Source organism: Hevea brasiliensis, unplaced genomic scaffold (assembly GCF_030052815.1).
Source record: "Hevea brasiliensis isolate MT/VB/25A 57/8 unplaced genomic scaffold, ASM3005281v1 Scaf358, whole genome shotgun sequence".
NCBI lineage: Eukaryota > Viridiplantae > Streptophyta > Magnoliopsida > Malpighiales > Euphorbiaceae > Hevea > Hevea brasiliensis.
Window position 1 is genome coordinate 85,127 of NW_026614871.1, and position 12,838 is coordinate 97,964.

The window sequence follows — 12,838 nt, forward strand, 5'->3', positions numbered from 1 at the left end:
TTAGCTTGCTTACTAAACTAAAGATATGTTATCTGTTCATGAATTTGTCTCTTCAGTCATATTTTCTTATATATTATAATTCTTTTAATACAAAATAGTGTTTATTCATGATCAATCATGTCTTGATAAGACCAAATTACAAAAGCAGTTTATCGAAATTATTATTGATAAAATATATTTTTAAATAAATTTAATAAAATTAAAAGTTTATTTAAAATTTAATTTATATATTTTAATTATAAAATTTTTAATAACATTTAAATGAATTAAAAAAAAATTTTTTTTTACCACCTAATCTCAATCTCAAACGTGCCACAATCCGATAAGAAAAAAAATAATTCTCTCAAAACGAACGGTTCGTATTCAATCACCAACTGCACCTACATCACACTGAATCCCACCACCCGCAGCCACAAACAACCAAAGCCAATCCCATCACCGTCCAATTCCTCGTGTCGGAAAGCGGAATCCAATGGAAAAAAAAAACCCACCTTGCACAATCTCATTGGTTACTCATCACATCCATCTTTCAACTCTCTCTTATTGGCTCACATTGCGTGATGTGGGTGACTCTGATTAAAATAATAAAAATAAAAAATAAAAAAAATCAGCACTTTAGGCCCTTAAATGGCGACTCGTGTCGACGTGCAGTAGACACTTGTCGCCTCCACCGGCCAAGCTCAGAGAAACGACACTGTTCAGAGTCGCTCCCTAGTTTCCACGCCGATTTTTTTTTTTTTTTTAACTTTCATTTAAAAAAAAAAAAGAAAATTAAAATTATTAAAGGTAAGTAAAAATCCCACCGCTTGCTATTTCCTATCTTCCTCCCTCCGTCTGTTTCCCTCTCTTTCTATGTAGCTTTGTTGTATTTAAGTGTACTTTTTATTTTTATTTTCCTTCTATTTATTTATTTATTTTTCTTATTTGTTTTTGTTTTTTTTGGGTTTTGTGCGGGTTTTTTTAGAAATTCGGTTTTTTTATTTAATTTTCTATTTTGATTTGATGAATGATGAGTTCTTAGCTGATGGAGGGAGTTGTGGTGCTCGAACTCGAATGGTGGATTGATTTTGTATTTTTTTTTTGGGGTGGTGTTACTGGCAACGAAAGTTGAAATCCAGAAATGGAATGGGGTTTGGGGTTTGATTCTAGTGATTTTTTCACTGGGCAGTGGTTCTGATTTGGATAAATGAGTTGCTTTTAAAATTTTTTTTGGGGGCTCAAGTTTGATATTTATTTGAGTTGGATATGAAAAAGTTATCAGAAAAGGATTTTTTTTTTATTTTTTATTTTTGTGAAAGAAAGAATTTTGATAATCTTTTTGGATCTGGAATTGGAGGATAACATGACCAAAGCGCCTGAGATTTAATTGAGCTGCATCAATTTAATGGCTATCTTTGTTTGTTTGATTTGATTCTGGAACTTCCAGTTCTTGTATTTGGTACCGTTTGAGATTCTTGGAGAAGAGATCTTATTATTTTCTCACAACCCTATAAATCTATACTTGATTTGTTTGCATTTTCTGTACCTTTTTTTTCCCCTCTTGACTCTTCTAATCTATAGCTTGATTCTTTCTAGCAAATTGTTGAGTGAGAATTCTTCTTTGAAAGTCGTGTTTTTATGATTTCAATTCTTCCAAGCTAGAGTTCTGTTTGTTTTAATAAATTCTTGAATGAGGGATCTTATTTGAAACATCTAACTTTCTTGACTTCACCTCTCCAAAGCTATATCTCAGTGTTTAATTGTTTTCTGTAAAATATTGGATGCCATGCGGAACTTTATTATACTTATTTGAAGATATTTATTGGTTGGTGTGTTTTCAAATGTTCTTGGGAATGGGGTATCACTTGAGCTTTCATTTTTGTGTTCTTTCAGCTCTTTCAAGCTGCAGCTAACTCTGGTTTTGTCACACAGAATTTTTTAGTTGTCTTCCACTGTAGTTTTTATGTTAGTGGTTGTTAGAATTTGGTTCTCTTTCATTTTATGATTTGAACTGAAAATGTAAGCATGCTAATGCTTTGCTCACTCTTTACTTCATTATGGTGAATTTTTGGATCTCAATCTGAAGAAAACAAGCTGGAAGGAGTGGGATTTCATTATGATCTACTGAAATTGGAAGAAAAAAAAAGATACAGGCCTGTTTGATTGAGCTGTGACTGTTGCTACTACTATTGTCAAGAATGGGGTCTCATTTGAACTTCAAGAACTTTGGTAATGCCCCAGCGGGGGAGAGCAGCAATGCAAAGCCATCAGGTTTAGTCCGCCAGCCTTCAGTATACTCATTGACCTTTGACGAGTTCCAGAGCACATGGGGTGGAGGATTTGGAAAGGACTTTGGATCAATGAACATGGAGGAGCTATTGAAAAACATATGGACAGCTGAAGAGACTCAGGCAATGACAAGTACTGTTGGTGCTGGAGAAGGAAGTGTCTCTGATGGGAATTTGCAAAGACAAGGTTCTTTAACTTTGCCCAGGACATTAAGTCAGAAGACTGTTGACGAGGTCTGGAAAGACTTGATGAAAGAAAGAACGGATGGTGCTAAAGATGGGAGCAACATGGGATCAAATTTGCCTCAGAGACAAGAGACTTTGGGAGAGATGACTTTGGAGCAGTTCTTGACCAGGGCAGGGGTCGTGAGAGAGGATACTCAGCTAATTGGAAGACCAAACAATAGCGGATTCTTTGATGAATTATCGCGTCTAAATAATTGTAGTAATAATAATAACAACACCAATTCTGGTATAGCTCTTGGGTTTCAGCAGCCAAATCGAACCAATGGACTCGTGGGGACACGAATAGTGGAAAACAATAATAATATCGTTACTAGTCAGCCTGCAAATTTAGCCCTGAATGTAGGTGGAATCAGATCCTCTCAGCCACTACCTCAGCAGCAGCAGCATCAGAACCAACCCCAGCAGCAGCAACCACTCTTCCCCATGCCCACAAATGCGGCTTTTGCATCACCTATGCATTTAGTGAGCAGTGCTCAGCTTGCCAAACCAGGAGTGAGGAGTTCAGTTGTTGGGATTGCAGATACATCGATAAACAATAATTTAGTTCATGGTGGAGGAATGGGAATGGTTGGTTTAGGTGCTGGGACTGTTACAGTTGTAACACCAGCTCCTGCAAATCAGATATCACCAGATATGATCACAAAAAATAATGCAGATACGCTTTCTTCACTTTCACCAGTTCCTATCATGTTTGGCCGGGGAAGAAAAGCCAGTGCAGCTTTGGAGAAGGTAATTGAGAGAAGACATCGGAGAATGATAAAAAATAGAGAGTCTGCTGCAAGGTCAAGGGCTCGCATGCAGGTGAGTTTAGTGAATGAACTACTATGCATCAATCACTTACTGAATACTATATCCAACTCTTTTAAGTTGTCTTTGTAATTTGATTGGATTATGATACTTAGGACCTAATCAAGGGGCTATTTGTTTTCTTGGTAGTAATTTTATGGGTCCAAGTTTTTTTTCGTTGCAGCTTAGAAATCTAGTCTAATGTCTGTTTGCCACTACCTTGTTCTGCCCGTGTAGATTTCATCCATAAAATCCCTTGATTTTCGTCTTATAATTTTTCTCTAAGATGCTAATGAATTAGTTTGAAGAAAGCTCCACTCATGATTTAGTTACATTTGGCAATGCCAGGATATTATGTTGATTGCATCAACGAGACATTGCAAATTGTTCTGAAGAAAGGTTGCATATTGGTGGAACATTTAGAAATTACTGGACAGACAGAAATTAGCCAACATTTTTTTAGAATCCTGCTTGTCAGGAATATGATATTTGTCTTCATTTAATTGCCACTGCTGCGTGTTTCCAACACTGTCTCTACAAGCTGCTGTTCTTGTATCAGTTTTTCGTGGTCAGAAGGAATAATCTGACATAAGATAATGTGATGGTGATCGTGCTATTGTAATTATGCAAACATTAATGCTTAAATTTGAACTGTGCAGTCTTAATGCCCTTAGTGTTAAAAGGAGCTTTAGCTAGTGACTAAGAAGATCTTTAGCACAAGAACAATGTAACTTGCCACATGGGGTACATGATAGAGAACGTATGAAACTGGCCTATTTTGACTTATTTATCCACTTTTGGTGATTGTATAAATAGCCCTCCAATTCATGGTGTCAGAATAAATTCAAGGCCATATGATGGGAATGTATTTCTGAGGTTTTACTTGACTAATTATCTTTCAACTTTTGAAGGATGCTTGTTTAAAGCATCCATCATTTTGATGGATGTATTGTGAATTAATGATGCATAACAGGAAGCATGGCACTGTTTCATCTCACAGTAATCCTGAATAAAAGAAAGTTTAAATGCAAATCACAGTATTCCTAGGAGTTGTTGAAATTTTTCCTGCTGTTGGGGTTTGAGAAATTTCTACTGAGCGCATCAGCTTGGCTACTAATTGGAAAAACTTCAGTATGAACTGCAAATGTTGCTAAATTTCTCTTTGGGGTTCCTTATAGGCCTATACATTGGAGCTAGAAGCAGAGGTTGCAAAACTTAGAGAACTGAACCAAGAGTTGCAGAGAAAACAGGTAAATTCTTTTGTTAAGTTCAAATCTCAGAAAATTTTAGGCTCTATCGAACTTCCTTGACCTTGCTTTCTATGCTGCAGGCAGAAATTATGGAAATGCAGAAAAATCAGGTATTGGCCTCATTACTAATATCATTGCCTCACCTTAAATTGAATTCTGATCAAATACAAGATCCTAAATCATTATTCATGAACAGAAAGTAGGGGTGAGCAGATTTCGGCTCAAACTAAAAAATCGAACCGAACTAAATCAGTTCGGTTTAATCGTTCGATTTTAAAATTCAATCGGTTCGATTCGGTTTTATATTATAAAAATTTCTATTATTTCGGTTCAATTCGCTTTGAAGAGGAAAAAAGGTTAAACCTAACTGAACCGAATGATAATTTTATATATTCAAATCGAACCAAATCGAATCGAATCGAATCGATTTTTGAATTAATTTATTTTTATGGGGAATTTATGAATTATATTTAATTTTATATATATAAAAATTGTTTAATTTCATTGATTAATGGTTATTAGGTTCAAACCAAAGTCAAAATTAGATCAAATAACTTGAAAATTAAGTCTAAATTAAAAAATAATAAAAAATTAAAACCGATCGGTTTGAACTAAACCGAACCGAAATAGAACAGATCAGTTCGATTCGATTTTTTATCCATTTCAGTTCTGTTCGATTTCTAAAATATGTAATTCGGTTTTCATAATTTAATTCGGTTCAATTCGGTTTGGTTCGGTTCGGTTCGAACCGAATGCTCACTCTTTACAGAAAGCAAATTTACTATTCATATATGGTAGTAAATTCTCTGATTATGTGCTTATTTTGATAATTCCTTTCCAAGGTGTCAAAATTATTGATCAACGAATTTTAATTCTCAGTCTTTTCAAATCTGTGTTAAAAGATGGGAATGGATGATATTATCAACATTAGGTTGTATGGGGAGCCAAATCAACAGAAATAAGGTATCTCAAGATTGGTTTTCTTGATAATGAACCTTGTAGTGTTATGACCAATTTTTTGTTCTCAATTTATTAAAACGAAGATGACCATGTGAAGTCATTACAATACCATGTGAAGTCATTACAATTTTTTATTAAAGCTAAGATGACAATAAGTTTGCTTGGATTTGCATGGTGAGTGAGCTAGGAATTATCTCTCATCCATTTTGACCTTCAGTAAACTCAGTAGTTTGAAACTGAACCATATAAATGCTTACTTATGACAAAAGCCAATAATGCTGTCTAGGTTGACGAAAATGAGAAGGTAGTTTAAGGAATGAGTTGATGATAAATTTCAAATTGATCTTTCTCTTCCCTTCCTTGGTCTTTTTGAGTGCATTACAGACGCTCTCAATTTCAAATCGCATTGTAGATTTGCCTTATTGAAGGGCTTTTTTTCTTGATAAAACTACTATTCAATCAAGAGTCTGTTTTCTTCTAAGTTTTCCTAATTTGTGAAGACAATTTAACTTTTGGCAGCTAAGATAAGAAGCTTATGATCCTTTTCTGTTTTGGCAGTTTTTAGACACAATAAATGGGCAACGGGGATCTAAAAGGCAATGCTTGCGGAGGACACTGACAGGCCCTTCGTAGAGCTCATATTATTGATTGTGGACAGTAGTAGAGCTTGAGAATGCAGTCTTCGCCATTTGTGTGTAGGGATTGGAGGGTGCAGCTTTCACCTGCATCTTATACTTTGAAGGTTAGGTAGCTGTATGTATAGGTACAGAGAGTTGAGTTGTAAATTATGACTTGAAATTGGTTTCACACTATAGATTAAACTTTCTTATTAGTGTCATCTCTATTTGCTTTTCATTTGTTCGTAGAGGACATGTAGGATAGTGAAGCTAGTTTGCTAAGAGGTATTGCACTGTTAGCTTAATAAATTTTAACAGCAAAGAACTAGCTTTATTAATGACATCTGTATAACAATTGGCGTAGGTGATTTTGCTCTCTATTATTTTATGGTTATCCTCACGCCTTTTTTAGCTCTTTTCTAATTTCCTTTTCAGCTTTACAAATTTCCTAAAGATGAATGCGTATTTAGGAAGTAGAAGGTTTTGTGATAAATTTCAGCTTTGTTTTTCACTCCTGAATGCTGAGATCAGCAGTACCTACATATCTTTTCTAGTTATCTTTTTTGGTTCAGGTGTTACAACACACAGAAGGAAAGCCATAAGGCTCTCTGGGGTTTAGCCGATTCTTTGCGATTGTTTAGACAAGACCTCTACTGTGTTTTAATATCCTTTACCTGTCTCCCGTTTTCATTCACTTCATCCTTGGACGCCAGCATTGACGTTTCTTCTGCTGATTCTCACCTGCATACTCTACAACCTTTCTTCTTATGTACTCTCAACCTGCAACCTCGCTTTCCTTCTGGTTACATTGCATTCAGATTTTTTACTGCTCACCCTAACATTCTCTGCCTCTCACCTATCCCTCCTAAGCCCAATTTCTACACATTCAACCACATGGCCGACATGGCAGCAAATGCCTCCTTGTTAACAAGGCCCAACAACTCAATTGCACCGATGCCATCATCCAACTCAAAATGGATCAATTACAGCGGACTCAACTCCAAAAAAACAATTTTCAAGGGCAAGCTTATTTCTAGTGGGAGTTGGCATATTTTGGTTTAAATCGAGCTGAACCAATTTGATTCAATCAGTTCGGTTTTTTAGTCTATACGATTTAGTTTGGTTTTGAAATTTTTATGATTTCAATTTTCATTTTGGTTCGGTTATTTTTTTCCAAAAACAGAACCAACCCAAATTCCCTAAAGCGTCATTTGGAGCGCCTGCATATACATATACATGTTTTGCGTTCCACAAAGACAACAATCAAGTCCTCATCGATCCCAAGTTCCTAACCATTCACTCTCTCTACATCTAGTATCTATAACCACTTATTCTTCTCTTTTGCTCTCTCAGCTTTTTGGTTTCTCTAAACCTATTAGTCAATGGAATTTTTTTTATCATCGCTGTCAATCCTGACCATTGTTGCTTCTCAGTCACAGATAGCATCGCAGATAGCCTCCTTCATTTGGGTTATGTGATTGATGGTTTGGGTTTATGCATTTGCCTTGCTGCATGTTCAACTCACCCATCGCATTGCATCTCCATATTCAACGAGTGCTTTAGTTTTGGAAGCTTTATAATAAATTAATCAAGCTCACTGTCTCACTATTGACATCAAAAGGTATATGTTTGGCTATGGGTTTGTTCTATTTATGGGTTTAGGCATATGGTTTTTTTTTTTTTTTTTTCCTGTTTGATTCAAATTGTAAATTGAATTACAATGTTGATTGTAATGATTGGTAAACAAATTTGAGAATTTTTCTTTGTATTTTGTTTTCCTTCTGGATTATAGATTTGAGGACGTTGCTTGTCTCTAGGCATTGGTATTTTGGTATGGGTACTGAGAATTGGAGAAACGATATTGTTTAATTAAGAACGGCACAATTCGATTGTTCCAAATTGAACTTATTTGGTTTTGCTCGATTCATTTTTCTCTTAATTCAGTCTCGGTTTGCATTTTTCAAGATTTTGGTTTTATAATTTTTTTATTTTGGTTCAATTTGGAGCCAAACCCACGGTTTGCTCTCCCTTAATTTTTAGTAAGACCTTCAGTGCAAATGCAGTTAAGGCGGTGTTAACCAAATCTTAGTACACAATGAGGGCTTTTTGGATCACCACCTAGAAAACCAACACCTACTTGTTTTCTTTCAACCATGAAATTGATGCAAAGTGTTTGTCCTTGAGAACAAGCCATGGGTTGTGCATAACTTACAACTATGCCTCTAGGAATTGTCACCAGTATTGCTTTTAATGACCTAAACTTCACATAATCTCCTTTCCAAGTTCAAGCACATGTTTACCTCCAAGCCAGATTAATTTCACTAATGCCTAGGCCATCGGAGACCTTATTGGCAGATTCATGGAGGCTGATCTTACGCGAGATGGGAGAATAGGTACCCAAGTTTTCTTCAAATCAAAGCTTCACTTTTCTTAGAGAAATCTTTTGTTGCAAGGCTATACTATCAGAAACACAATTGTAAGCTTAGCCAAGGGCCAATTTTGTTGGTTCAATAGGCCTTGGTTGTTTGGCTTGGAACATGCTCAAATTTTCTCAGTTCATAATGGTTTTGGTTAGAACGGTTCCGGTATGATTCTGATTTGAATTTTAGTGTTATCAAATTATAATAAATTTTTGCACACATTTACTTAGTTTTTAATGTAAAAAAAATAAAAGGAATCAAATATAAATCCAATATAATTTTTTCAAAAAAAAAAAAAGAAAAGTTTTTGAATTGATTCGGTTTTAATTCAGGTTCAATGAGGGCATAACCGACCCCCTTAATCTTGGTTTCTGGCTAATTCAAGCCTCAGAACTATTGACCTAGTTTGGTCCTGAGTTTGATCCGGGTCAATTTTGGTTCGATTCAAAAGCAAAAATGGCCTGTGGCCAAGTTTACACGATGGTACCACTCAATGAATTCAACTCAAATATGAAAAAATGCCAAACATATGCAATAATTGTGGAGTTATGGGACACATAAGCAAATCCTGCACTATAGAAACCCAAACCAAAGCAACCAACCTTATTATTGCCAAGTCACAATTTGGGCCTTGAATAAAAGCCAATCCGATCAACCAAAGCCACAAAGAACAATAACCGATTCCATATCCACCAATATCTTTCCAGATTGATGGCAGATCTCATCTACCCACCTTATCGGCACTAAAGAGCCACACTAATACTCCATACCTGGCCTTAACTCATATCACAACCATTACCTCAACCAGTTCTCCTATCTAACTACCACAACAACAAGTCCAAGTCAGACAGTGCTCTTTACCTCTCCAAGAAAGTCATAAGCAAAGAAGGAATAGTCGACTTAACTTAACCATTTTGGTGAAACATTGAATCTCGAGCCACTTTTGAAGCCCCAAAATATTGACCAAGTAGAGCTCTTCCCCTAGGACAGATTTTAGAGCTTTTTCAGCAATTTCTTGCTTCCATTATAAAATAATTTTAAAAAATAATAAAAAAAAACCAATAAAAGAATGGACAAAGTAAAAAAGAAAAAGCACATATGCCATGTGGCAATTTTGAATATCATCATTGAAATTCTTAAATTTTAAATATAAGAAGAAAGTTTTTAAAAAGAAATATTTAAATTTTAAGCATAATTTTATGAATAATGTGTGCATATATATATATATATGTGTGTGTGTGTGTGTGTGTGTGTGTGTGTGTGTGTGTGTAAAACTAAAAAAATTTTCTAATTTAATAAAATTTTAATTAAAAAAGATTGATTTTTAGAGATATTAGTCTCTGGGTATTACCATTATTAACAAATTAGTCCATGTATTTTTGAAAAATCATTAAAAAGTTCATAACGTTTTTCTTTGTTAACTCAAAGGTCCTTCTGTTCATCTTTAATGCATTTTGTCGTTAGAGATATGTAAAAAGACTAATATACCCTTTTAGCCAAACAATAAAATTAGAACCCCTTTCTACCCCTTATTCTCTAGAGACCCTATACTTCTCAAAGTGCTATTCAAAGCAATGCAACCAAATCAAACCTCTTCAAACAAATAGTAAATGAATAAAAACTCTCAACACACCTTTAACATCCCTAATTTTCAAATAATATATATATATATATATATATATATATATATATATATATATATATATATATATATATATATATATTATTCTAACCCTGGTATTGTGGACTTCGCGTATGTACTTTCATTTCGTGGAAATTCGATCGTCGCTCGGATCTGCAATTTCAGGCCGAGCAGATAAGCTGCTGGAACCATTTCAGAACCGGGTCAAGATTATAGGCTACCCCATCATTTTCAGACGTTCTGGACGCATTTTAGTTGTTAGATTTAGCGTAGGTAAACTTGAACTCTATATTACTCAATTTTTACCTTGTACTGGGTTAGAATAAAATTTATAAAATATTCATGGATGATAAGAAAATTACGATTCCTATTATAATAGCCTTATAATATTGTTAAGAACCGCGGGGTAGGTTTATAGAATTTTTAAAGTTAGTTTGGATAGTTTTTGAAAAATATTAGTTTTGAAGTCTTATAATTGAGTTGTCTGATATTGTGATTGTTACTTGATTTGGAGGGCCCAGGAGGGGCCATATAATGATGATGAGATATGGGTTGAGTTTAGAAGTGTTATTTGAACCATTTTGCAGGTTGGGTAGGTCATAAGTATAGGGGAGACTCTGCCAGATTTTCAGCACAACTTAGGGTGTCTTTGGTCTTTTCTAAACTTGTATTGAGTCAAATATATTAAATAATTGCAATGAAATTGTCAGGTGAGCCGGGACAGCCTTCCTCCTCCTCCCAGCCGCCACAATGACCTTGGTTCAAGTTTGTGAGTAAAATATTAATTTTAATTGTAATTTCGATATTATTATATGTTCAAGTATGCCCATGCATCACTTATAAATATGTATCTATGTAGTTAAATACTAGGCACGTTTATATTGCATTTATAATTGTTAAAGTGTCATGGATGTCATTTGTGGTAATTTGGAGGCGGTGTGTGTGTGTGGCGTGTGTGTGGTATGGTATTGGATATGGATAGGACGGGTAGACACGGCTTAGAGACACTTCATCGGGACCCGGTCCTTCGGGTAAACACAAACAGAGACACTCATTTGGGACCGGATTTGGTTTATTAAGCAAAAGTCCTGGCGAGAGACACTTGCTAGCGGATGTTGGATTAAGAAGGTGTATAGGGATCGACTCCATAAATGTATTGCTTGACGTTGTTGGGTGTGTGAGTGCTCCAAATTGCCTTTTCTTTGTTATGATATGAAAATTATGACGATGTTGCATTTCACTCTGCGAGTGCATTAGCTTTAGATAGTTATAGAGATTATGATTAAAAATGGTATTTTACTCTCTGAGTTGAACGCTCACTCCTATTCATCTATTTTTCAAAGTTACAGGATGATTATTTGTTGTGGCTAACCTGCTCTTCTTTTTCGCAGGTCCATTAATAGTATTTAATGTATTTTGTACAACTGAGTTAAATTTTAGACTCCACATGTGTTAAAAGCACTTATTTTTATTTTGGGCATATATTATAAAAGTTATGTTGGACCTGTAAAATTATTAACTGTATGCATGATGAGATTGGATGAAGGAGCTGAGCTCCCATTTGAGTTATGACATTTTGATTATGTGGAGGGTGAGCTGAGCTCCCCAATTTATTATATATTGTGTGTTTACAGTCGAGTAGTCAAAACTCTTAGTTGAATGGTCTATTTTATGGTCGACTGCATGCAGTTGAATTCTCGAAATTGGGCCCAAATGGGCCTTAGAGTTGGGTTGAGGAATAGTTAGGCTTACTACGGGCCTCAAGGGCTTTAGGCTGGCCCAGGTCCTAGTGCCGGTCTAGCCCATAGGTTGGGTCGTGACAAAAGTGGTATCAAAGCTTAGGCTTTAGATTCATGGGAAAGTGTGCACCTAGAGTTGTTACATGCGGAGTATAGGATTCTATTTCGTCATTTTTTTCTGTAATTCTTCGTTTCTAGATTCTGTGTTATTCCTCGGATAATATAAGAGTGCTTCAGTTTACTCAGTTTTGTGAAGTACATAGAAGTGTGAAATAGAGTTAGCAGACATATTGAGGTCTACCAAGGAAATACGTTCTCCAAGAAACACTATATTTCTATCAGTATAGGTCTAAGTGTTGTGCCTATCTGGTGCTAGGCATGAGTACATAAAGGTGAGTTTTGATAGTATAATTGCACTAGATAAGGGTGAGGATACCACTTCTTGGCGATGCGTCGATGGATGACCCGGATAGAGTAAGTTTATGATAATAGTATATTCAAGAGAGATAAGAGATTGGGAGAACTAGTGCATCGGGGCGTATTGTAGTAACTATACAATGTTCTCGATGTCTGCTCTGTAAGCTGCAGATTACAGTATCGACATGAGATTATTGTGTTGAACTGCGTGCATCCTCGTAGTGCTCCATAATGAGGGTGTTTGCGGATGGCTTCTGTTTTGGTACAATTATGCTAGAACAGAGTTCTATATTTGCAGAGGAGTTGGGAACTCCTGTTTAGGGATCTATAGTTTGAATATCAAAAGGTCACAGTTGGGTGGTAACTAGAGTCAGTAACTCGGTTACCCTAGCATGAGCTCAAGTTACATCAAGAGTTGCCATCAGACCAGAGGTTGCAGATTAGTTGCAAAGTAAAGGTGACATCTATAGAGTGAGACCATCTGGTCTTCAATA

General features: G+C 35.6%; 1 protein-coding gene across 2 annotated transcripts; it reads left to right on the top strand.

Annotated features, from left to right (window-relative positions):
- The first annotated feature begins 805 nt into the window (after nt 1–805).
- LOC131168769 (bZIP transcription factor TRAB1-like) lies at nt 806–6,520 on the top strand. Of its 2 annotated transcripts, XM_058142165.1 has the most exons (4): nt 807–3,314; nt 4,478–4,549; nt 4,630–4,659; nt 6,068–6,520. In XM_058142165.1, the coding sequence occupies exons 1-4, from the start codon at nt 2,178–2,180 to the stop codon at nt 6,140–6,142; spliced, it is 1,314 nt and encodes a 437-aa protein (XP_057998148.1). In that variant the 5' UTR covers nt 807–2,177; the 3' UTR covers nt 6,143–6,520. The 2 variants fall into 2 exon arrangements, with proteins under 2 accessions (XP_021666437.2, XP_057998148.1); XM_021810745.2 differs by lacking the exons at nt 4,478–4,549; nt 4,630–4,659; nt 6,068–6,520 and adding an exon at nt 3,648–4,167 and having other exon boundaries at nt 806–3,314.
- Nucleotides 6,521–12,838: the final 6,318 nt, after the last annotated feature.